The sequence below is a fragment of the Suncus etruscus genome, chromosome 9 (genome assembly GCF_024139225.1).
Source record: "Suncus etruscus isolate mSunEtr1 chromosome 9, mSunEtr1.pri.cur, whole genome shotgun sequence".
Taxonomy (NCBI): domain Eukaryota; kingdom Metazoa; phylum Chordata; class Mammalia; order Eulipotyphla; family Soricidae; genus Suncus; species Suncus etruscus.
This window is the reverse complement of record NC_064856.1, coordinates 10,999,969-11,024,463: the sequence shown is the minus strand read 5'-3', so window position 1 is coordinate 11,024,463 and position 24,495 is coordinate 10,999,969. Positions and strand designations below refer to the sequence as shown.

General features: G+C 49.5%; 2 protein-coding genes and 1 pseudogene across 2 annotated transcripts in view; 1 reads left to right on the top strand and 2 right to left on the bottom strand.

The window, feature by feature from the left end:
* Positions 1 to 24,495, bottom strand: part of COMMD7 (COMM domain containing 7) — a 911,502-nt gene that overhangs the window by 185,603 nt on the left and 701,404 nt on the right. The gene's annotated exons all lie outside the window — the stretch shown is intronic.
* Positions 262 to 416, bottom strand: LOC126019517 (uncharacterized; annotated as a pseudogene).
* On the top strand, positions 1,289 to 23,083 carry CCM2L (CCM2 like scaffold protein). Its single transcript, XM_049779228.1, has 10 exons — positions 1,289 to 1,318; positions 8,831 to 8,998; positions 11,076 to 11,159; positions 11,259 to 11,442; positions 12,931 to 13,451; positions 15,607 to 15,742; positions 17,856 to 17,919; positions 19,321 to 19,447; positions 20,956 to 21,094; positions 22,695 to 23,083. The coding sequence occupies exons 1-10, from the start codon at positions 1,289 to 1,291 to the stop codon at positions 23,003 to 23,005; spliced, it is 1,764 nt and encodes a 587-aa protein (XP_049635185.1). The 3' UTR covers positions 23,006 to 23,083.

Below are 24,495 nucleotides of genomic sequence, written 5' to 3'. Positions count from 1 at the left end.
CCCAAACTATAACACTAGTAAATGGCAGAACCAGGGTTTGAACCCAGGTGGCTCACAGCCCTCTCTTTATGATCATTAATTTTTTTATTCTTCACTTTTCTTTTTCTTTTTTTTTCTTTTGTTTTGTTTTGTTTTGTTTTGTTTTTGTGTCACACCCGGCAGCACTCAGGGGTTTCTCCTGGCTCTACGCTCAGAAATCGCTCCTGGCAGGCTCAGGGACCATATGGGATACTGGGATTAGAACCAATGACCTTCGGCATGAAAGGCAAATGCCTTACCTCCATCTCTCCAGCCCCTTTTACTTTTTCTTTTTAAAAAAAAATCTCAGGGGTCAGCACACCCTGAGTGTAATGGGTGAGCCTCACCCTGGGGAAACCACCTTCATGATCATGGTATCTCCCCTGCCAGGTAAGTATAATAATCTTCAATTTTCAAGGATAGAAATCGCTATTATTCATGATGTTTCTAATTTATTTAAATGTTTTATTCATTTATTAAATGCTTCTTGGGAGCTGGAGAGATAGCATGAGGTAAGGCAGAAGGTTGGTGGTTCGAATCCCGGCATTCCATATGATCCCCTGAGCCTGCCAGGAGCAATTTCTGAGTTTAGAGCCAGGAGGAACCCCTGAGCGCCGCCGGGTGTGACCCAAACACACACACACACACACACACACACACACACACACACACACACACACAAAAGCTTCTCTCTTTTTTGGGGGGGGCACACCCGGTGGTGCTCAGGGGTTACTCCTGGCTGTCTGCTCAGAAATAGCTCCTGGCAGGCATGAGGGACCATATGGGACACCGGGATTCGAACCAACCACCTTTGGTCCTGGATTGGCTGCTTGCAAGGCAAACACCGTTGTGCTATCTCTCCGGGCCCCCTCATTTATTTCTTACCCCAACAACCCAGAAAGGGAACCAGTTTCACTGCCCAGTCATAGAAGGGCAGGTAATTGAGCCTGTGAGAAGAGAAACTGGCCAGCCTTGCCCAGATAGAGGCACCAAGTCAGTGGCAGAAGTAAAAATAGAATTTGGGATTTTCTGACTTCAAAATCAGAGATTCCCCCACCTTCCTCAGCTCTGACCTGCAATAGCTTGCCCCCTGGCTGAGGGCCACTTCTGGCCCTTCATTTTGCCCCAGCCCCCCTCACTGTCCAGCGGGAGGGGCAGGAACTCCAGGGCTGGTGGAGTTTCCGACCAGGCAGGAAGAAGAACAAAGGGATTGTGGGGGGAGAGGGTTGGGGGTGCCAAGAGAGTGACCATACACAGAGAACGCTTCACCATGGAATATGAAGTCAAGAAAGGGAAAAAGGTAGGTGGAAGGTGGGGAGGAATGTTGGATAGTGAAGCGACCTCAGGAGAGCAGAAAGCTGTGGGACTCGAGGGGTGATGGGTAATGAGTGGGTTCAGGAAGAATTTTCTTCTCCATCAGAAGGTGTTTTCTCCTCGCTCTTGGTGAGACAGATGTTCAAGCTCCAGAGTGCCTAACCTATGCCTCCACTCTCAGTGTCTGCCAGGAATGGTCAGGCAATGTTCTAAGGAGACTGGTGGCACAGTCTTTTGGGAGAGAACCTCACTGGCTTTTCTGGGATTTCTCCTGCTTTTTCGCAGATAGAGAGACAGACAGACTCCTCCCTTCCCTCCCCTTCCTGGTCAGGACCTTGCCTGGCTGTGCTGTGCTGCGAGGCTGGAGACCCCCACTCCCACCCCAATGTCTTTGCTCAGTGGAGTTCCAATCTAGCCCACCCCACTGGGACCCAAGGTCTCAGGCTGGGAGACTGTTCTTCACCCTTTTCTGACTCACAAGTTTTCTAGTCTGGGGCTAGAAAGATAGTACAGATTTAAATGCTTGCCTTTGCACATGGCCGACCTGGTTTAATCCCCAGCTCCCCTATAAACCCCTGAGCACCACTGGGTGTGACTCCCCACTTCTAAGTTTCTATTCTGATTTTCTGCATGTCTCTTCTGGTTTTCTTCACTCTTGGGAAGCCCTTGAGGTTCTCCCTCATACCTCCCAGGAAGCCTGGCTAGAGCTATCCTCAAAAGTTTCTGAAAAATTGGGGCCAGAGAGATAACATGGAGGTAGGGCATTTGCTTTGCATGCAGAAGGTCAGTGGTTCAAATCCCGGCATTCCATTTGGTTCCCCCAGCCTGCCAGGAGCGATTTCTGAGTGTAAAGCCAGGAGTAACCCCTGAGCGCGGCTGAGTGTGACCCAAAAACCAAAAAAAAAAAAAAATGTTTCTGAGAAATATGGAGAGCCCTGAAAGGCTGGAATAAGTGGCTGTGTGATCTCTCTAGATTCATTCTTGCATAGCCATCTGTGAAGCCAGCAATGTACCTGGGGTGGGAGAGATAGAGTCAGATGCCCACTCCTGAGACCCCCTTGACCACTGGGACAGCAACTATTCTTTCTTTTACAATCAAAATGGTCCCAAGAGATAGTTAAGCTGAAGCTGTGACCCTGGTTTGAATCATGATACCGCAAATAGTCTCCTAAGCACCATCTGGTGTGACCCCTGAGCACCATCAGGTGTGGTCCAAAAAACAAACAGACAAACAAAAACAATCAAAGTAGAAGTGGAGAATTAGCTCAAAGGCCAAGCATATGGTTTGCAAACAGGAAGCCTGAGTTTTAGCCTTTGTACCACCTGTTCCCTGAGTACTGCCAGGTTTGACTCCTGATGAAAGAGCTGGGAATAGTCCTGGAGCATGACCAGGTGAGCAGACCCTGCCCAATAAGATTCAAAGTGAAAGTGTCGGGGCCGGCGAGGTGGCGCTAGAGGTAAGGTGTCTGCCTTGCAAGCGCTAGCCAAGGAAAGGACCGCGGTTCGATCCCCCGGCGTCCCATATGGTCCCCCCCCAAGCCAGGGGCAATTTCTGAGCGCTTGGCCAGGAGTAACCCTTGAGCATCAAATGGGTGTGGCCCGAAAAACAAAAAACAAAAAACAAAAAAAAACAAAAAAAACAAAGTGAAAGTGTCAAAAACGGGGCCAGAGAGGCCAGAGCAGTGACATGGCGGTAAGGCTGACTTAGGATGGATCATGGTTAGATCCCCTGAGCCAGGAGCGATTTCTGAGTGCATAGCCAGGAATAACCCCTGAGCATCACAGTGTGTGGCCCAAAAACCACAAAGGGGGGGGGCATGGGGTCGGAAAGATAGCATGGAGGTAAGGTTTTGCATTTAGTCAGCGGTTCAAATCCTGGCATCCCTATAGATCCCCAAGCCTGCCAGAAGTGATTTCTGAGCATATAGCCAGGAGTAGCCCCTGAGTGCTGCCAGGTGTGACCAAAAAGAAAGAGAGAGAGAGAGAGAGAGAGAGAGAGAGAGAGAGAGAAAGAAAGAAAGAAAGAAAGAAAGAAAGAAAGAAAGAAAGAAAGAAAGAAAGAAAGAAAGAAAGAAAGAAAGAAAGAAAGAAAGAAAGAAAGAAAGAAAGAAAGAGAGAGAGAGAGAGAGAGAGAGAGAGAGAGAGAGAGAAAGAAAGAAAGAAAGAAAGAAAGAAAGAAAGAAAGAAAGAAAGAAAGAAAGAAAGAAAGAAAGAAAGAAAGAAAGAAAGAAAGAAAGAAAGAAAGAAAGAAAGAAAAAGAAAGAGAGAGAGAAAGAAAGAAAGAAAAAAAGAAAGAGAGAAAGAGAGAAAGAAAGGAAGGAAGAAAGAGAAAGAAAGGAAGGAAGGAAGGAAGGAAAGAAAGAAAGAAAGAAAGAAAGAAAGAAAGAAAGAAAGAAAGAAAGAAAGAAAGAAAGAAAGAAGAAAGAAAGAAAGAAAGAAAGAAAGAAAGAAAGAAAGAAAGAAAGAGAAAGAAAGAAAGAAAGAAAGAAAGAAAGAAAGAAAGAAAGAAAGAAAGAAAGAAAGAAAGAAAGAAGAAAGAAAGAAAGAAAGAAAGAAAGAAGAAAGAAAGAAAGAAAGAAAGAAAGAAAGAAAAGAAAGAAAGAAAGAAGAAAGAAAGAAGAGAAAGAAAGAAAGAAAGAAAGAAAGAAAGAAAGAAAGAAAGAAAGAAAGAAAGAAAGAAAGAAAGAAAGAAAGAAAGAAAGAAAGAAAGAAAGAAAGAAAGAAAGAAAGAAAGAAAGAAAGAAAGAAAGAAAGAAAGAAAGAAAGAAAGAAAGAAAGAAAGAAAGAAAGAGGGGGGCAGAGACATAATATAGCAAGTAGTGTATTTGCCTTGCATGTGGTCAGGTTTGATCGCCAGCTTCATATGGTCCCTCAAGCCTGAAAGGCATAATTCCTGAGTGCAGAGCCAGGAGTAACCCTGAGCATCTCTGGGTATGGCTCCAAACAAAACAAACCCCCCAAAATTGCCCAAAAGTCTTCGTTAGAGATTAAGTGTAGCAGATCCAGTCTTAGGTCCGTCAGCTTCAGTTTCAGCTCTAATGAGTGGAAGGAAAGCAGGATGAGAAACATGTTTCAGTAGGAGAAATAACATGTGTCAATGTGCTGTGTGATAAGGAATGTGATGAGTGAGGAGGATTGGAATGGTTCTTCCTGGAATTTGGAATGAAGGACAGGCAGTGAGGGGGTGAAATGAAATCGCAGAGATAGGCAGGGTTGGAATAATGCAACTACAGACTAAATAAGTGCCTCTGCATGCCACTCATACATACATATATATTCGCACAAGCAGGATAAAGTGCCTGCTTGGCATCTTCAACTCTGGCATTGAAAAGTTTTATAAATGACCATTTCCTCATCCAACCATCACCTCAGTGGAGAGACAGAGGAAATTTCCCTCTACTTACTTGGGTTCTTGGCTTGTTGAGTTAGCAAATTAACATCAAACCATTCAGTGGGAGGGAATGTCTTTTTGAATAAGTTTTTTTGGATAAGTCTGGAGAAGCTGTCTGGGTGTACATTTTAATGTAAAGGGGCTCAAAACAAGGCTTTTGTTTGTTTGTTTTTATCCAGAACTGAGGAATGAGATAAGGGTGAAGAGAAAGGAGGGAAACTCACATAAAGAAAGAACTCCAGGGGCTAGAGCAATAGCACCCGCGCTGGATCTTCGGCATCCCATATGGTCCCTCGAGCCTGCCAGGAATGATCCCTGAGCTCAGAGCCAGGAGTAACCCCTGAGTTCTGCCAGATGTGATACAAAACATGAAACACACAGAAAGGAAAAAAAGGACTCCAAATTTTTAAATTACATTTGCCTGGCAAGATAGTTGTTTTGTATGTTGTTTTTTATTCTTGGCCCAAAGTGAAGTTACAGCATGTAGGATCTTGCCTTGCATATAGGTGACCCTGGTCCTATCCCTACCACCCTACATGGTTTCCAGAGCTTTACCAGAAGCGACCCCTTAACACAGAGCCAGCAGTAAGCCCTGAGCATGACAGGTGTGGCCCCAAAACAAACAAAAGGATAGTTTTCTCAGGTTATTTCAGAGGTTATCATTAAATCTGAGTAATAACCCCAAAATATTATTCTTCTAGGCAGTTATGGGACTGCTAAAAATGTCTCTAGAACCTCAGGGCCTGGGCCGACCTTAGCTCAAAATGATCCACAGACCCAAGTGACTGTCTAGGAGGAGTGTCTCCCCCCAAACCGCCAGCAGACTCCTCCTTCTCACTCCTCCACAATAGCCTCTTTACCCTCCCTCATCTCCAGGCTGCCTTTCATCCAGCTTTGAAGTCTCTGGTCTTGTTCATATGCTGTGGCCTCTGCTTGGAAAGCACATTTCCCAGATGGTTTGTTCTCAAAGCTTCCAGGCACTTCATCCAGGCACCACATGAATAGTTTTAAAATCTAAGCTGTGCATACATCAAAATAACCTGCTGTGTGGACTTGGAGCAATAGTACAGCGGGTAGGGCATTTACTTTGCAAGCGGCTGGGCTCTAGCTCTGCTTCCCATATGGTCCCCCAAGCAGTGCCAGGAGTAATTCCTGAGTGCAAAGGGAGAAGTAAGCCCTGAGCACTGCTGGGTGTGACCCGAAAATAAAAGAAAACAAACAAAAAAATAACCCCCTGTGATCAAGAAACCACAGATCCCAGGGTCTCAGCCCCAAGTACTAATTTAATATACCTAAAGAATGATGTACAGACCTCTCAAATTCCCAAGAAGCCCTGCTGCTGTGGATCCAAGAACCGTATTAGAGAACCTAGCTTCTTTTATACTTGTCTAGAATGTGGCTGCAGTTGCTTCTACCCTGGTAGTAGCATATGGTCCTCCAAGCACTCAGGCATGGCCCCTGAGCACAGAGCTTAGTACCTAGCTTCTTTTGGGTCTGCGTGTTTGCTGTCCTTGTTGGCTTGTTTGGGGCCACAAGTAGCTGTGGTTAGGGCCTGCTCACAGAGGGCCCTGGGTTGCTTGCAGCATTTCTTAGGGATCCAGGTGGTGGGGCGGGGGGGAACTCAGGCCTCCCACATGCAAAGCCTTGTCTTAATCCTCTGAGCTGTCTCCCTGGCCCCAGCCTGACTTCTTTATTTGAGATACTCAGATGTTACTCCAGGCTCTTCACCTAGGAACCACTCCTGGCAGTGCTTGGAGGACCTTATGGGATGCAGGGATCAAACCCAGATCTCATGTAAGGCAAGTGCCTTACTTGCTGTGTTATTTTTCCAGTTCTTCAGCCTACCTTCTCTTCTTTTTTTTTTTTTTTTTTTTTTTTTTTAGTTTTTGGGTCACACTCGGCAGTGCTCAGGGGTTACTCCTGGCTCTACGCTCAGAAATCGCTCCTGGCAGGCACAGGGGACCATGTGACCCAAATGCCGGGATTCAATCCACCATCCTTCTGCATGAAAGGCAAACACCTTAACTCCATGCTATCTCTCCGGCCCCTTTATCTTGGTTTTTATTTTTGGGCCACACCCTGTGATGCTCAGGAGTTACTCCTGGCTGTGCACTCAGAAATCGCTCTTGGCTCAGGGGGCCATATGGGACACCGGGATCTAACCGGGGTCCATTCTCGGTCAGCCGCATGCAAGGCAAATGCCTTACCACTACGACACTGTTCTGGCCCTCAGTCTAACTTCTTAAACTATGAGTTTGTGACCTTACATAGGGTCATAACTAAATGGTGGAGGAGGAGTTTATAAAAAATAAAAAACGACGGGGCCGGGAAGGTGGCGCTAGAGGTAAGGTGTCTGCCTTACAAGCGCTAGCCAAGGAACGGACCGCGGTTCGATCCCCCGGCGTCCCATATGGTCCCCCCAAGCCAGGGGCGATTTCTGAGCACATAGCCAGGAGTAACCCTTGAGCGTCAAACGGGTGTGGCCCAAAAACCAAAAAATAAATAAATAAATAAATAAATAAATAAATAAATAAATAAATAAATAAATAAAAAACGAATTGGAGGGGCTGGAGTGGTGGCGCAGCGTAAGGCGTTTGCTTTCACAGTGGCTGGCCTAGGGATGGACGCTGCTGACCCAGGGACTAACCCAAGACTCACGAATCCGGTATCCCATATGATCAGAAGCAATTTCTGAGTGAAGAGCCAGGAGTAACCACTGAGCACTGCTGGGTGTGACCCAAAAACAAACAAACAAACAAAAAACCAAACAAACAAATGCCTAATGAATTTGAGGTGTTTCTGGCAGTGCTCATCCCTGTTGCATTTCTTGGGCAAGTGGAAAGAGTTTAAGAAGCTCTACTCTAGGATCTGGAGCTATAGTGTTGTGTGTAAGGTTTTTGCCTTGCATGCAACGACCTGAATTTAATCCCCAACATCCCATATGGCTAAGGCTGCTAGGAGTGATTTCTAAGAGCAGAGTCAGAAGTAACACTGAGCACCACTAGATTAAAAAAACAAAACCAAAAACAAACAAACAAACAAAGAAGCCCTGTTCTAGAGCAGAGCTTTGATTTCCTTCATTGCTTCTATGGTGTTTGAAAGGCACAGAGTTCCAGGGATTGAACCCAGGACCTCACACATACGAATTGTGTGCATTACACCTGAGCCATTCCTCCAACCCTCCAAGTTCTTTTTGAGATTTTACTCTCTAGGCATGGGACGAAGGCCCTAAAATTTGTGCCTTTAGTATTTGCCAATTCATTTTTATGCAAGTTTCCACTGGGAAGTTAATAACTTGTGAATTTATTTTTTGGGGGAAGGGAGAGGTTGGGCTACAGCCATTCATTAATTTGCTAATGTGTTGTTTGTGGGGCAAGAGGAGTTGGGTCCTCTGGTGCTCAAGAATTACTCCTAGCTCTGTGCTCAGGGGCCATGCCTAGTGGTGTTTAGAGGACCAGGGTGGTAGCAGCTACGGTCACATTCCAGAAAGTACAATAACCCCTGCACTATCACTCAAGTTCTCTAATACACTTATTATCTACATCTAATAATTAGCAAAGTGAGAGAATAATTTAACAAATACTTGTGGGCCCCACACCCAGATATATAAAATGACAACTTTTTCTATCCCTGCTCTAGCGTGGGTCTGTCTATTCAGGATACAATCCCCCAGGCAGGATCTCCCAAATTGGTTGGGTATTTGGGAACAGACTTTCCAGGGTGAACCATTACTTCACCACTGCTAACTAGTAATGCCAGCTTCTTCTCCATCTGAGGCTTCATTTCTCCATCTGCAAAATGGGGACCACAGAGGTATCTCTTCCACAGAACTTTGGAGAGAATTAAACTAGGAAATGTGGGGCCAGAGAAATAGTACCAGAGTAAAAGCATTTGTCTTTTATGTGGCCAACCTCAGTATGATCCCTTGGCACCACATATGCTTTTCTGAACAACACCGGGAGTGATCGCTGGACACAGAGTCAGGAGTAAACTTTGGGCATCTTCTAGTGAAGCCCGAATGCCACAAAAATCAGCAAATGTAAGTGCTCGATAAGACGGTTCATTTCTGACTTTATTATTATTTTCTCCACTTTCCTCCTCCCCCAGGGCTTGGTATCACCTATCCGACGACTGGTATTCCCCAAGGCATCACGCAGGGAAGCCCGCCAGAACAGTGTGAGCCGCAGGCCCCTGCACTCGAAGCACCTTTATCCCCCTGACTACCTCATTGACCCCCAGATTCTGCTGTGTGACTACCTGGAGAAAGAGGTCAAGGTGTGTGCTGGGTGAGAAGCGCAGGTGGGGAGGGTGGTAGAAGGTGAGGTGTACATGGGAAAAGGAGATGCAAGTGAGACTGACCAACAGAGCTTAAAGGGGACACATTTTATTAAGATTTTACCTCCATAATTTGAGATCCTTCACCAACCCCCAATAAATGACCATAATAATAATAATAATAATAATAATAATAATAATAATAATAATAACCAGAAGTGTTTATTCCTTTTTGACATAGAAATATTTGTAAAGTTCTGTCAAGGTAGGAGGGTTTAAGCTGGGAGGTAATAACCAGTGAAACAAGATTTATCTCAGCTTTAAATTCCCTGTAGGGCTGATAGGAAGGTCTCCTGGACCCTGGTAAGAGATTGATCCCCTGCTTTTCAGCCAAGAAAGGCAAAGGGAGGAGGGAGGTTGGAGTGACCTTCCCTGCTGTCAAACTCCTTCAGCTGCAGCAGTCACTGGTCCTCTTTGCAGGGTGGTGTGTCTGGGATCTGACCAGAACAGCCCACCCTCTCTCCCACACCAGTCCCACACCAGCCCCACATCAGCCCTGATCCACAGCAGAGTACAGAGGAAGCAAGTCTAGATTCACACCTCTACCTTACACTGTGAACCTTCTGCCAGGGATCTCCACTATTCAGTCTCCATAGGGGACAGGAAACCTAGGGTACAAGGCAAGTGCCTTCCCCACTATAATATCTTTTGGTTCTTTGATTTGACTTTCTGATAAGCAATGAGCACTTTATTTCAGTATTTATAAATCTCAAATATTGTATAGAAGAGCCAGAGAGAAATCAGGTAGGGCACTTGCTTTACTCCTGGCCACCTGGGTCAGCACCAATATGGTCTCTAGAACATTGCCAGGAATGATCTTTGAGCACAAACCGAGGAGTAAGCCCTGGACATAGCCAAATTCCCCCTCCCCCTATTGTGCATGGAACTAAAATACTTTTTATAAACTTCTTTTAAAAAATAATAGTTTGGGGCCGGAGAGATAGCATGGCGGTAAGGCATTTGCTTTGCGTGCAGAAGGATAGTGGTTCAAATCCCGGCATCCCATATGGTCCCCTGTGCCTGCCAGGGGCAATTTCTGAGCATAGAGCCAGAAGTAACCCCTGAGCGCTGCCAGGTGTGACCCCCCCCCCAAAAAAAAAGTAATAGTCATGGAGCCAGAGCGATAGCACAGCGGCCGGGCATTTGCCTTACACGGGGTCAACACAAGATGGACCCCAGTTCAATTCCTGGCATCCTTATGGTCCCCTGATCCTGCCAGGAGCAACTTCTGAGTGCAGAGCCAGAAGTAACCCCAGAGTACCGCCGAGTGTGACCCAAAAAACAAACAAACAAACAAAAGTAATAGTTGATGTGAAATTCAAATTTAGCTAACATTTTCTACTTTTTTCAGGACACTTCCTAGAAAATAAAGAGAAATGTTTGTTGAAATTCACCTAGAAAAGTAAAACTAAAAATCATGGGGAAAGTTAACTCTCATACTGAATAACACTTAGGTGAAAACATAGAGCTGAGAATAAAGAATTGGGTTGTTGGTCGTGAACATCATTTTCCTGGCAAATTTACATACAGATTTGATAAAGCAGTCTTTCCTTTCTCCCTGACTTCAGTGACAGGCTTGCAGTGGCCAAGGCTGACAGCAGTGCTTTGGGGTGGACAGAGCCCATCAGGCCAAGTGGGAATTTGTTGGTGTTTCTTTCAGGCAGCTAGCATGACTTTTGCTTCTCTCGTGGCTAAAACGGTTTGTGTTTAAGCAATCTAAGCCAGCAGTGAACTCTGGGGCGTGAAGGGCAGTCTTGCCTCTGCTAGCTATGATATCAGGCACATGATTTAGCTTTGCTGTGCCGTTGCCTCACATCTTTAAAGAGAATATGAATGAAAGTACATCCTGCTCTTGGGACTGTCAGGCTTCTACAACATGCTTAATGATAGCAATTACCACACTATTAATAATTCAGTAGTTCTAATCTCAGTCTAGTGGCATAGTGTCAGGACTTCTAAGGTTTCAGGGTGCCTTTTATCTGCCGTCGCTCACCAATCTCCTCTACGTGCCGTGCAGTTTCTGGGCCACCTCACCTGGGTGACATCCTCCCTGAACCCCTCCAGCCGGGACGAGCTCCTGCAACTGCTGGACACGGCCAGGGTAAGACTCTGGGGAGCATGGAGGAAGGGCAAGACTTTGCTCCCCTTGCTCTCCTCCTCTGTTCCCCCCAACTCAAGAGATTCCCCATGTATCCTGCAGCAGCTGAAAGAGCTTCCATCGAAGACTACGGCGGAGCAGGACAGCATCCTGAGCCTGTCTGCCCGCTGCCTGCTGCTCACCTGGAGGGACAACGAGGAGCTGATCCTCCGCATCCCCACGCATGAGATCGCCGCCGCCTCGTACCTGCAAGACGACGCGCTGCACCTGCTAGTGCTTAAAACCGGTACAAAGGGCCAGGTGATGGGCCTCATCTTGGGTAGGGACGTGACCTGGACAGGGAAGGCCCTGAGGTTGAATCGACCCCAAGGTGATGGATGAGTGAAACCTGGTGCCAGGAGGCTAGAGGCGGGTCGTTTGCATGACCTGTTTGCATTTGGTTATGCAAAAAGACAGAACCCAAAGCGCAGTATGGAGGGATCTGACACCCAGAACTGGAGAAAGAAGCAAGACCCTGGTAGGGAGCCAAGTTCAAGGCCCGGTGAAGGGGCGTGGCGGGGTCTGTTCTAGGAGCGGAGTTTACGCCAGGTCGGAGCTCACGATTGGCTGAGACGGTGGGGGGGGGTGTCAGCCCCAGGCCTTGGGGGCGCGGCTGAGGCTAGGGGCGGGATTGGAGGGCGGGGTTGAAAATCAAGGAAACAGTCCGCCAAATCCTGAAATCTGGGACAGGGATGAGTGAGTCATGCGACGGATCCAGGCAGCTGGACCATCACCGTTAGGCCAGCATGAGAAAAGGCTCAAGTCCTGGGGCTCTGAGATAGGGTACACCCTAGCGGGAGGAAAAACTTCTGCGCTAAAACCAAGGCCAAGTCTGAGGCCCTCCGAGGGCGAGACCCGAAAGAAAATCGGAGTGGGGATCCCCGGGTGTGGACGCAAGGGGGAGCCTTTGGCCAGGGGCAGGACCGCAGGGGTGGAGCCTGCGTCCAGGGCTAGAGCCAGGATGGAGCCGGAGGTTAGGGACGGGGACACAGGAGGAATGGCCTGAGCCTAGGGGCGGGGCTGTGGGTGGGGCCTGTCAATGGGGCGTGGCTGTGGGTGGGGGCTACAAACGGGGCGGGGATGTGGGTGTGGCAAACTAGGTACGGGGCGGGGCTATGGGTGAGGCCTCAGATCAAGGCGGGCTGTGGGTGTGGATAATTAACTACGGGCGGGGCTGTGGGCGGGGGTTAAAACCAGGGGCGGGGATGTGGGTGTGGCTACGTACTACAGGGCGGGGCAGTGGGCGGGGCTACTATCAATGGCGGGGATGTGGATGTGGCTACCTAGCCATGGGGCGGGGCTGTGGGTGGGGCTACCTGGCTACGGGGCGGGGCTACAGGTGGGGCCCACGGCAAGGGGTGGGGATGTGGGTGGGAATAACTAGCTACGGGGCGGGGCTGTGAATGGAGCTTACGGTCAGGGGCGGGGTTGTGGGTGTGGCCAACTAGATACAAGGCGGGGCTTTGGGTGGAGCCTACGACCGGGGCTGGGAGGTGGGCGGGGCCAATTAGACACGGGGTGGGGCTTTAGGTGGAGCCTAGGTCAGGGGCGGGGCTGTGGGTGTGGCTACCTACCTGTGGGGCGGGGCTGTGGGCGGGACCGGCTAGCTTTAGGGCGTGTCCGTGGGTGGGACCTGCCGTCAGGGGCGGGGCCAAGGGCGACAGGCGGGCCGGACGGGGAGCGGCTCCCTTTCTTTCCTCTGGGCCGGGGCTGACCGCCCCGCGGGTCCCCCCAGGTCTGGGCGTGGACCCGGTGCCGGCGGGCGTGGACGGCAGCCCGGGGGGCTCGGCGCGGGAGCCGGGGCCGGCGGGCGTGGGCGCGGCGCCGGAGCAGCAGCGGCGCGCGGGCCCGGCGGAGCGGCGGCACACCATCTGCAGCCTGGACTGGCGCGCGGCGTGGGGCGGCGGCGCGGGCCCCGAGAGCCGGGCGGCGGCGGCGGGCGGCGGCGGCGGCGGCGGAGGCGGCGGCAGCCTGGAGCGGCAGCGCGCGGGGCCGCGGGCGTCGGGGAGCTGGGAGCGGCGCCGGACGTTCGGCGGCAGCTGGGAGCGGCGGCACGGCGGCGGCGGCGGCGGCGGCGGTGGCAGCGGAGGCGGCGGCGGCAGCGCGGGCAAGCCCTTGGGCGGCAGCTGGGAGCGGAGGCCGGCGGGCGGCGGCGGCAGCTGGGAGCGGCGGCACCCGGGCTCCAACCCGCTCGACCCGCGAGACCCCAGCCCCGACGCCTACTGCAACCTCGTCATCCTGGCCGTGGCCAACAGGGTGAGCCCCGCCGGCCCGGCCACCCCGACCCTCCCGGGGCCCACCCAGCCTCTGGGCCTCTTCTTCCTCCTGGGCCCTGCGAGGAGTCCTAGAGGCCCCTTGTGCCGACACCCCAGGAGGCACTTGCAGGACGCCTCATCTTCCTGCTGTCCCGAGAAGATGAGAACCAACCCGAACAGATCTCATCGAACCCTGGCCTCTAGCCCAGCCCTCTCCTCTAACGGTGTCACTGTCCTGCCCCGCCAGACAGAAAGAGTGAACCCACTGTCTACCCACACCAGACACAGATCGGCATTAATTCAGTTTACTGCCCCCCAGTATCTCCCACAAGCAGCTGTCACTCACTGCCTCCTTTGTCCCCTCGAACACCCAGGGACCAAAAAGTCCAAGTCATACACACAGGAAGCAACACTGGAACTCAGAACTTCAGCGCCTATCCTCTTGGGGCTGTGGCCTTCTGGCCCGGATCCCCCCATTCACATTGACATTCACGCTTTTCTTTCTTGCTTTCCTTTTTCAGTAAAGCAGGAAGGTTTCAATTGGGCAAAAGATGCAGGGGGGCAAGGGCAGGAAAGGAATATGGTTCTATGAGTTCAAAAGAGCAAGTAAGCAAGCATGCAAGGAGGCAAAGAAAAGCAGGTAAAGATACATGGTCAAGGATGATGGACTTAAAGGGCCATCCATTCCCCTCACCCCATCTTTTTTTTTTTTTTTTTCTTGTTTGGCTAGCTTGATTGGCTAGCTTCAGGGTAGTCATTGAGCTCCATGCTATGGATACAAGGATGAGACTTACCTGCTGGCTTCTCTTAGGGAGCTTACAGTCTAACACAGGGGTGGCGAACAAGTTCAATACAAAGAGCCAAAATTTTAAACTGTGAGAGTCAGAGAGCCACAGTCAGAGTTTGGCAGTGACCTGCCAAACAGACAAACACTTACACAAAAGCATCTAATTGTAACAATAATCTATTGCATTTTGCCATGTTGAGTGAGGGTAAAAATCCTGCAGTGATGGTGAGGGTGTGCTGCATCCTCCACACTCAGAACTAATGGCCAGATATGACCCAACATGTGACACACGGAGCCCCTGCTCGCTGGCCCATACAGTTGTTTCCGAGGGATGGGAGAGCCCCGATGACACAGCCTGGGGTATGGCGCTCGGAAATCTCTCCTCAGAGGTCCCTCCTCAGAAGCAGCAGAACAAAACCCAAACTTGGCAAAGAGCCACAGTATACAAAAGAATGATAAGAGGCAAAGAGCCACATTCATTTTGGCCAGGGGCACAGAGATGGCACAGCAGGCAGGATATTTACCTTACTTGTGGCTGAACCAAGTTTGATCCCTGGCAATTTATAGAGTCGCCAAAGCTCTTTAGGAGTGATCCCTGAGTGCAGAACCAAAAGTAAGCCATGAGCATGGCTGGGTGTGGTCCAAAAACCAAAAGAAAAGAAACAAAAATCTGAGACAGCAAAGTATTTGGCATCAGTGATGTAACTTAGGACCTCACACTAGTAAGGCAAGCATTTTAGCTGATGACCCATCTCTGAGTCTATCTGCTCAATCTCAAACCTTGCAGGATCTCTTGGCTCCTCTTCCTCACACCCCATAGTCACTTTACAAATCCAGTGGGCCCTATTCTGAAAATAGGGGGCTCATTTTTGATGAGTTTCAGAAGAACCCAGGAAGCTCTCTAAAATTTAAGATATTGGTGTACATTTTCAGGGAAGAAGAGTTAAAATTGCCACTGGATTCTCTAGAGGGGCTTAAGATCCAACACGTTGTCTAGAATAGGGAATAATTTTGAGGTCCTCATCATTGATTTAAAGCAGGGGTCTCAAACTCCCGGCCCCTGGGCCGTTTGCGGCCCTCCGTACAACATTTTGTGGCCCTGCCCTAGAGGAATCTTTTTTTGTTTTGTTTTGTTTTAGTTGTTTGGGTCACACCCCCCAATGTTCAAGGCTTACTATTGACTTTGCACTCAAGGATCACCCCTACTTTGCCTCCTGTGGCCCCCAGGTAAATTGAGTTTGAGACCCCCTGGTTTAAAGGGTGTGAGTTCATGTGGACCCCCTTGAATCTCCTCCCAAAGTGTTTTAGAAAACAGGAGCATTGGGTCACCGAGAAGGACTTGAACTTTCTGTCCCCCTCCCTGGGCCAGGATACTGCGGAGGAATCCTGCGCCCTAATTTGCCAGGTCTTCCAGATCATCTATGGGGACCAGAGTATTGAGTGTGTGGACCGGGCTGGCTACCATTACAGATCCACCCCCGAGCGACCTTGGCTCTGCAGCCGCAGTGAGTGTTCAACCTCCAGTCTTCTGTGAAATAGCCTTGAAGGGGTGGCAGGAGGCTCTCCCAAGACCGGAGTCCAAGAAAACCTTATATGGGGTCTTGATCTTTATGAGAATTATTGCCCACTGACTTCTGGAGTTCAAATCAAATGCCCATTTTTGTGACACCTTCAAGCCTAGCTTCTTCATCTGATGTCCCAGTACCCAGATTCAGGCAAAGTTCCTGAGAGTAAAACTTGTCTCTTTTTCTTTTCTTATTTTTTTCTTTTGGTTTTTGGGCCACACCTGGCGGTGCTCAGGGGTGACTCCTGGCTGTCTGCTCAGAAATAGCTCCTGGCAGGCATGGGGACCATATGGGACACCGGGATTCGAACCAACCACCTTTGGTCCTGGATCGGCTGCTTGCAAGGCAAACGCCGCTGTGCTATCTCTCCGGGCCCAACTTGTCTCTTTTTCATGCTGGTTTCCTTTGCAGGATCCAAAGCTCATGTCTTGCCTTGGTACTGATCTATTTTGCCCCGCTAGCATTTTAGTCTTTGTATGCCATCCAGGGCTGGAATGAAAATGAGACCCAGGGAATCATTACTGAAAGTACCAAGGGTAGTACGGATGTGCCAGGTTTTTCTCATTCTCCCTGGCACTTGTGTCTGTCCTGTTAGCTATTGTATCTGCAGTGCCTCACTGGGATGTCCCTGGGATCAGGGCCATCATAAATATTCGAGAAGTATATTGAGTTGTTTTTGTTTTGTTTTGTTTTAGTTTTTATGCCACACCTAGCAATACTCCTGGCTCTGCACTCAGGAATTACTCCTGGCAATGTTAGGATTGAACCTGGGTCAGCAAGGCAGGTGTTCTACACTTTGTAGTCTCTCTCCAGGCCTAGTTTTGTTTTGTTTTTATTTTAATGCATGAAAGAATACTGTGAGACCTTCTTGATCCAGTTTTATAGTTGAGAACAATATGGCTCAGAGTGGTCAATAAACTGCTTATGGTCATACAGCAGGTCAAGGGCAGGCTGAGCAGTTAGGCCCAGTTGTGTCTGATTCTAAAGTTTTTTATTTTCATTTTTTAAAACTTTATTGATTGGGGCCAGAGTGGTGACATGGAGCAGTAAGGCGTCTTCCTTGCCAGCACTAGCCTAAGACAGACCTCGGTTCGATCCCCTGGCATCCAATATGGTCCCCCAAACCAGGTGGCATAGACAGGAGTAACCCTTGAGAGTCAACTGGTGTACCCCCCCAAAAAAAAACTTTATTGATTGACTAATTAATTGGTTTCTGAGCCACACCCAGAGGTGCTCAGGGGCTATTCCTGGCTCTGCACTCAGAAAACACCCCTGGCGGGCTAGGAACCATATGGGATGCCCAGAATCGAACCGGGTCCTTCCCAGGTGGGCCAAATGCAAGGGAAATGCCCTACCGCTGTGCTATCTCTCTAGCCCCAGATTCTAAAGTTTTAATCTATAAAAGCTTCATGTCCCATGGCTTGACCATAAAGCTACTGAAGGAAATTCCCTTTGTGCAGTCCCTTTTTGCCTTGCACCTGCCACAGGAACTGACTGGAGGCCTGCCCATCCTGGGAACTGGGAAGATGAATAGTAATTCAGGCTTTCTGTGGGTCAAAGTGATGTTTTCTTTGTATGTGGCAGACCTGGGTTCAATCTTTCTTTGTCATGCCAAATGTTCCCCTGAGTACTGTTAGGACTGATCCCTGAATGCAGAGCCAGGAGTAACCCCTGAGCACTGCAGGGTGTGACTCCCAAACAAAACAAAACAAAGAAAAATATACAGTTCAGATCTCGCAGGAATAAAATAAAGGTACTCATTCAATCAATGCATATTTCAAACCATTCATGCCTTCAACAAATATTCCTTAATATTGGGGGGAGGAGGAATCAGTATTTTGTGGCAGGATTGAGGATTGGTCAGTAACTTCTGTGGCTGCCCCTTTCGTTCGCAGTAAAAACTGAGACCTCAGAATTGTATCCTCCCCTCTATGCTCCAGTCACCACCCAGACTTGATGAGCAGGTGTAGGGGCCTGATGTTGGGGCCTCCAGGAGAATAGTCAGATTGCTGATCTCTGCTTTGACTTTTACCCCTCTGTCTGCTGATCGTAGGTGAGAGCTGCCGCACGGATGGGACCTATGCTTATGATGCTGACTTCAGCTGCTGCAGCTCCTTGTGGGTATCACCCAACTGGGAATGCTAGTCTTGCCTACCTGTACCCCATCCCATGCGTGCACTCACACAATGTTCTTCTGGGTGTCTCCAAGATCCCTGAGAACCAGACAGATTGGGAAAGTGAACCTACCTTCACCTGGGGTTCTCTTGAGGCACTGTGGCTGGTTGGTAAGACTGGTAAGCCACCTGCCGAGGTTGGATCCTGAGCAGGCTGGGTCTGAATCCACAGCCCTGACCACCAAGTGGCACTGCTGCCCTGTTAGTAAGATGGAAGGTGGTTCTGAAAGATAAAACCAGAGGTTAACTTTTGATTTCAGCAGCTCCCCCCCCCCCCCATGCTGGGCACTGTGCTGAGTGTTGAGAACTCATGAGAGGGTGCCCATAAGTGGACAAGCAAGAGAAAAAGACACCTGGTCTCTCTCTCACATGGTCCATAGCCCAGCCCAGGAGATAGCAGAGACAGTAGGAGACAGTAGTGGGCCCAAGCAGTAGGGCTATCAAGCACAAAGGAGAAGCATAGAAAGCTGAGAACACCCACGAACCTCTGGAAGGTAGTGACCTTTGAACTGGGACCTGGAGGTTGAATAGCAGAGTTCTCAGTAGCAGAAGTAGCAGAGCTATGGAGTTCTGTGTTTGAGCAGTAGAAAGGGGGCTTTGGCCAGGCGTGTGAGGGAGAGAGGTTGGAGGAGAGATTAAGGAGCCCCAAGAAACCCTGGCATGAGCCTGGTAGACTTTATGGACTTGGAGGCCATGCGTTCTGGTTTTGTTTTGTTTTTATTTGGGCCACACTCGCTGTGCTCAGGGTTCACTCCTGGCCCTTTGCTCAGGGATGACTCCTAGCAGGCTTTGGGAGATTGATTATATGAGATGCTGGAGATTGAAACTAGGTTGGTCATGTGCAAGACAAGTGCCTTGCCCACTGTAACATCTCTCCAGTGATTTTGATTTGGAGGGCCACACTTGGTGGTTTTCAGGAACTACTTCTGGTGCATTCCTTGTCACCCCTGGTGGTGCTTGAAGAATCAGGTGGTACTAGAGAGGGGATTCCATACAAACTCCAGCCCTTTGATTTATCTCTGGCATGTTTGTGACCAAGTTTAACAAAAGGTCAATTCTTGTCTGGGAGGACCAAGGAAAATTTCCTGAGGAGGTGAGAGTTAAGATCTGATGACAAATAGCCAGTAGCTGAGTGAAAGTGGGGGGTGGGGTTAGGGCTATTCTAAGAAGAGGAAACTGCATGTACAAAGGCCAAAGGTGAGATATTAAGAAAAAAAGAAGGCAGAGAGATCTGGCCTGAGCACAGAGGGCAATCAGCTTCAGAGGTAGTGAGGACCCTCCTCCTGTAGCCAACCACAGGAAGAGAGTCTGAGAGGTTTCCCTCCCCTCCCACTGTGCCTCCAGCAATGGATCCCAGGATACATTTGAAGCCTGTTACAGTGGCACATCCACACCCTCATTCCATGGCTCCCACTGCAGCAGTGACCACAGTGGCCTGAGCCTTGAGCAACTGCAGGATTACATGATCACGGTAAGCTGGGAAACTGCATACCCCAGGGATGAGAGGCTGGAGCAGCAGAGAGCAGTCAGGACTCACAAGTCACTCCGCATTATAGAGAAGCACAAGACTGTTGAAAAACATATTAATTATTGAGTCCTGGATAGAGGTGGATGAAGGTGAGATGGATGGAGGGAGACACAAGACCTTACTCAACTTAAGGATCTATAAAAAAATTTATTTGTCTTGTTGTGACTTTCTGGAACTATAAGGGAAGACACAAGTCCTTTTATGCTGCTGCATGAGGACTGTTGCAGAGAATGCTCAGGAAGCTTCCTACCTGTTGAGAGAATCCTGTCTCTTTAATGTCTAATTTGAGAACCTACTCTGGTATTCCATGCTAGTACTGTCTGCTATAAAATAAATTTTAGATTTGGGATGGGGAGGGCGGAAGGCCTCTGAATCTGTGCTCAGAGTTTAATGTGAGAGTTTGAAGAGCACCACATTCTCAGTGATTTCCCAGACCAGCAGTGATCAGGCCTTCAGGACTTCATCCAGTAATGTTCAGGGGGCCATGTAGTGCCTGAGATGGAACAAGGCTCAGCTGTATGCAAGACATGTGCCTTAACCCCTAAACTATCTCTCTTATCTTTTTTTCTTTTATATTTTTGGGCCACAGCTAGCAGTGTTCAAGGTTTATTCCTGCCTCTCTTCTCAGGGATCACTTCTAGCAGGGCTCAGGGGGATCACATAGAATATTGGGGATCAAAATCTGGGGCCGGAGAGATAGCATGGAGGTAAGGCGTTTGCCTTTCATGCAGGAGGTCATCGGTTCGAATCCCGGTGTTCCATATGATCCCCCGTGCCTGCTAGGAGCAATTTCTGAGCATGAAACCAGGAATAACCCCTGAGCACCGCCAGGTGTGACCCAAAACCCAAAACCCAAAAAAAATCTGGGTTAACCACATGTAAGGCAACCACCCTCCTTGCTGTACTCTCTCTCTGGTTCATATCTCTTCTCTCTTCTCTTCTCTCTCTCTCTCTCTCTCTCTCTCTCTCTCTCTCTCTCTCTCTCTCTCTCTCTATCTCTCTCCCTCAATCACACCTGGTGGTACTCAGGGATTACTCCTACCTCTGCATTCAGGGGACCATATGAAATGCCAGGGATCAAACCTAGGTCAGCCACATGCAAGGTAAATGCCCTACCTGCTATGCTATCACTACAGCATGTCTTTAGATCCTTTCAAGATCCTGAGAGGGAAATGCCTTTATTATTTTCACTTTGCAGATGAGAAAATTTCAGATGAGAAAAATGAGCACTGGGGAGATAGTCACCTCCTCCCACATCACAGGGCTGGTCAACACAGGGCTCGGATATTGCCAGGATTATTAGATGCACCCCGAGAGTCTGCAAGCTCTCTTGTAGGCCAAGAAAGAGTTTGGAGCCAAATAGCCCTTAGAAATGGCTGGGAGACTTTACTTGGGCAGCAGTTGGGCTTGAGGGTTGTTCCCTGGCACTGATCTCCAGTATGTGCCCCCAGCTGAGGAGTAAACTGGGGCCCCCTGAGCTCCAACAGTTTGCGCTGCTGCTACGGGAATACCGGCTGGGGCTGCCCATCCAGAAATACTGTGAGGACCTGCTGAAGCTTTATGGGGACCGGCGCAAGTTCCTCCTTCTTGGTGAGCATCTGTGCCCCTTCCTTCCCAGCCCCTAGGTCAAGCCAAAAGCCCAAAGGGCCTTTAAAAGTCTGAGCCAGACCCTAACAACTCCTTGTCCCCTATCAAGCGAGACAATGAGATTCTGGGGATTTAGGAAGAGAGAGCAGAAAGGGGAAGGACTTGCCTGTAGCCACAGAGCTGCTAAGAAGAACATTTCTGGGAGAGAGAGAGAGAGAGAGAGAGAGAGAGAGAGAGAGAGAGAGAGAGAGAGAGAGAGAGAGAGAGAGAGAGAGAGAGAGAGAGAGAGAGAACTCTGTCCACTTTGCATGCTGGAGGCTAAAGTTTGAGCTCTTCCACTTTGGGGAGTAGCCCCAAACCCCACTAAGTATGGTCCCAGTACCACTCCATTCTTCTTCACAGCAAATATGGGACTGATTCTTCCTAACTGAGCCAAGTGGGGGCTCCAGTTCAGAGAGACTCAGAAATAATGCAGGATCACGCAGTAAGAAGGATGAACAGGGGCTGGAAAGATAGCACAATGATAGGGCATTTGCCTTGCACACAGCCAATCCAGGACAGATGGTGTTTTTGAGTCCCGGCATCCCATATGGTCCCTCGTGCCTGCCAGGAATGATTTCTGAGAGCAGAGCCAGGAGTAATCCCTGAGCGCAGCCGGGTGTGACCCATAAAAAGAAAAAAGAAAAGAAGGATGAGCAGTAACAGCTACAAAAGGGCTAATATTAATAAGCCATAGATATTTGGCAAGTGACCCTGTGCCAACCACCATTTCCTTAAAAACTTTCTGAGAAATAAAAAGTATATTTTTCCCACCTCACCCCCATTTTACAGATGAGGAAATTGAGAATTTAGAGAAGCAAAGTTCGGAAGTTTTAGGGGTTGTTTATTTTGAATTGGGGGGGGCGTTGTTTTGGGATTAGTTTTGTTTGTTTGTTTTTGTTTTTTGTTTTGGTAGTTTGTTTTGTCTCTGGGCCACACCCAACATTGCTCAGAGCTTACTCCTGTCTCTGAGCTCAGGGATCACTCCTGACTATGTTCAGGGAACCATATGGAATGGGATGCCTGGAATCAAACCCAGGTCGGCTTGAGTGCAAGGTAAGTTCCCTACCCGCTGTACTATCATTCTGGCCCGACAAACATCTATGTTCCACACACAAATAGCAATAGAAATAAAACGACCATTTTGACAGGAGTCACAGGGGCTGCTGCCTATCAGTTTTCCTCCAGAGGGAGGAAAGGCTCAAAGCAGTTGTTTAAAGAAGGTCACAGTGCAGGACCGGAGAGATAGGGTGTTTGCCTTGCTTGCAGAAGAACGGTGGTTCGAATCCCGACATCCCATATGGTCCCCTGAGCCTGCCAGGAGCGATTTCTGAGCGTAGAGCCAGGAGTAGCCCCTGAGCGCTGCAGGGTGTGACCCAAAAACCAAAAAAAGAGTCCACGGAGGACCACTCTAATGCAACCAGGCTTGTAGGAAGTGAAGGCGCAGTGTCTGGCCCGAAGTGAACTCCCATCTAGGGAGAAGCGGGTTCCTCTACAAAAGGGGGTCAGGAGGGAGGGATGAGGCCCGAAGCCCTGGGCCTCATGCTGCCCCCTCCACCCCCAGGGATGCGGCCCTTCATCCCCGACCAGGACATCGGCTACTTCGAGGGCTTCCTGGAGGACGTGGGCATCCGCGACGGCGGCATCCTCACCGACAGCTTCGGCCGCATCAAGCGCAGCATGAGCTCCGCGTCCGCGTCGGCCGTGCGCAGCTACGACGGGGCCTCGCAGCGTCCAGAGGCGCAGACCTTCCACCGGCTGCTGGCGGGCATCGAGCAAGACATCGAGGCGCTGGCCCCCGACGACGACAGCACGGATGCAGAGGTCCAGGACTCGCCGGGCGGAACCGACACGGCTGAAGACAACTACCTGTAAAAGTGGAGAGGAAAGGGAGTGAGTGGCTGCCATCCTGCAGGCCTCACGTCTCCACCCCTGCCCACAACCCCATCCAGAACCCCCGCCCCATTTCAGTGTCTGGGACCATTCCACCCCTGGGGACTGGGCCCCTGCAGTCCCAGGGATTTCTCTTAGGGGGACAGAGATCCCCTGGGCAGTGACCCGGCTTCAAAGCACTAGTCTTGGGCCTGCCTTGTCCCCTAGCCAAAGAGCTTCTACAACAGAGGCACGAAGAGTGGGCTCCATCTGCTGGTAACGCGGCAAAAGAATTCCTGGAGCTTCTCTGCCCCTTTGGGTACTTGTACAAACTCAGGCTCCAAAGAGGAGAGATTGGAAAGACTTCTGATTCTTAGATCTGACCTACCCCCTAGGCTGCCTTTTTGCCCCCCCCCCCCATTCCCAGCGATACACAGAGGTTACTCCTATCTCTGCATTCAGAAATCGCTCCTGGCGGTGCTTGAGGGACCATATAGGATGCCAGGGATCGAACCCCAGTTGGTCGCCTGCTAGGTTACCTGTTGTATTATCTCTCTGGCCCCAGATGAACCTGTATAGGAAACGGGCTCCTCCTCTACTGATGGAAGGAATTAGACTGGAGTTTTTCTCTTCTACTGAGAATTGACTCACACTGATCGCAACAGGCACTAAGAAAAGCGACTTGTTCAGATCTTGGACTTAGAGCCAGACAGTTCTAAGCCTCCTGACTGATTGGTATGGGGACCTCCCCTCTCCTTAGTTGTCCTAGAAGATGAGCCCCACCCTTAACACTGGTGCCATGAGCATTAACGAAGGTCTGGCTGGTGAAAGGTACCCCAGAAATGCCATTCCCTTTCACAGTGAATACATTCTGACTGTTTCCCTGTCCTTTCTGGGTCCCATGTGTCAAAGAGCTGAAGTGGGAGAGATATGGAAAAGACCTTCAGGGAGCTCAGAGTTTTGAAGAAGAACTAGGCTTTGCCCCTGACAACTCTACAGCAGCCTGTCTCCACACCTGAGTCCCTCAGGAAGAGAACCCAGGATCTCAGACAACCTTGGTAGCCAGGAGAGCCAAGGAGATAGGAAGACTGTAGAAGGGTGAAGCCACAGAAGGAAAGGTCTCAGCATAACCTGAGATCAGGAATGAAACCTGTGAGCTGACTCTAGTGAAGAGCTAACAGGTAGAAAAGCTACCTGTTTGAAAGCTTCCTCCTTGTCAAGCTTCCTCCTTGGCACTTACTGCGAATAGAGACTATTTTCATTTTATTATTATTTTTTGTTTATTGGGGGCCACACCTGGCAGAGCCTAGGGGTTATTCCTGGCTCTGTGGTCAGGAATCACTCCTGGTGGGCTCTGGGACCAGGTGGAATGCCAGGGATCAAACCTAGGTCAGTCCTACCCACTGCTATCTCTTCTGCTCCTATTAGCTTTCATTTCATTTTATTTTTTATATTGAATCTTATTTTATTTTTTATTATGGGATGTTGGAGAT

Excerpts from the sequence above, each read along its gene's own strand:
- CCM2L (XM_049779228.1), top strand. The coding sequence starts at position 1,289 with ATGGAATATGAAGTCAAGAAAGGGAAAAAG. Across the intron at positions 8,999-11,075 it reads ACCTGGAGAAAGAGGTCAAG|TTTCTGGGCCACCTCACCTG; the intron begins GTGTGTGCTGGG and ends CGTGCCGTGCAG. Across the intron at positions 15,743-17,855 it reads ACCTTGGCTCTGCAGCCGCA|GTGAGAGCTGCCGCACGGAT; the intron begins GTGAGTGTTCAA and ends TGCTGATCGTAG.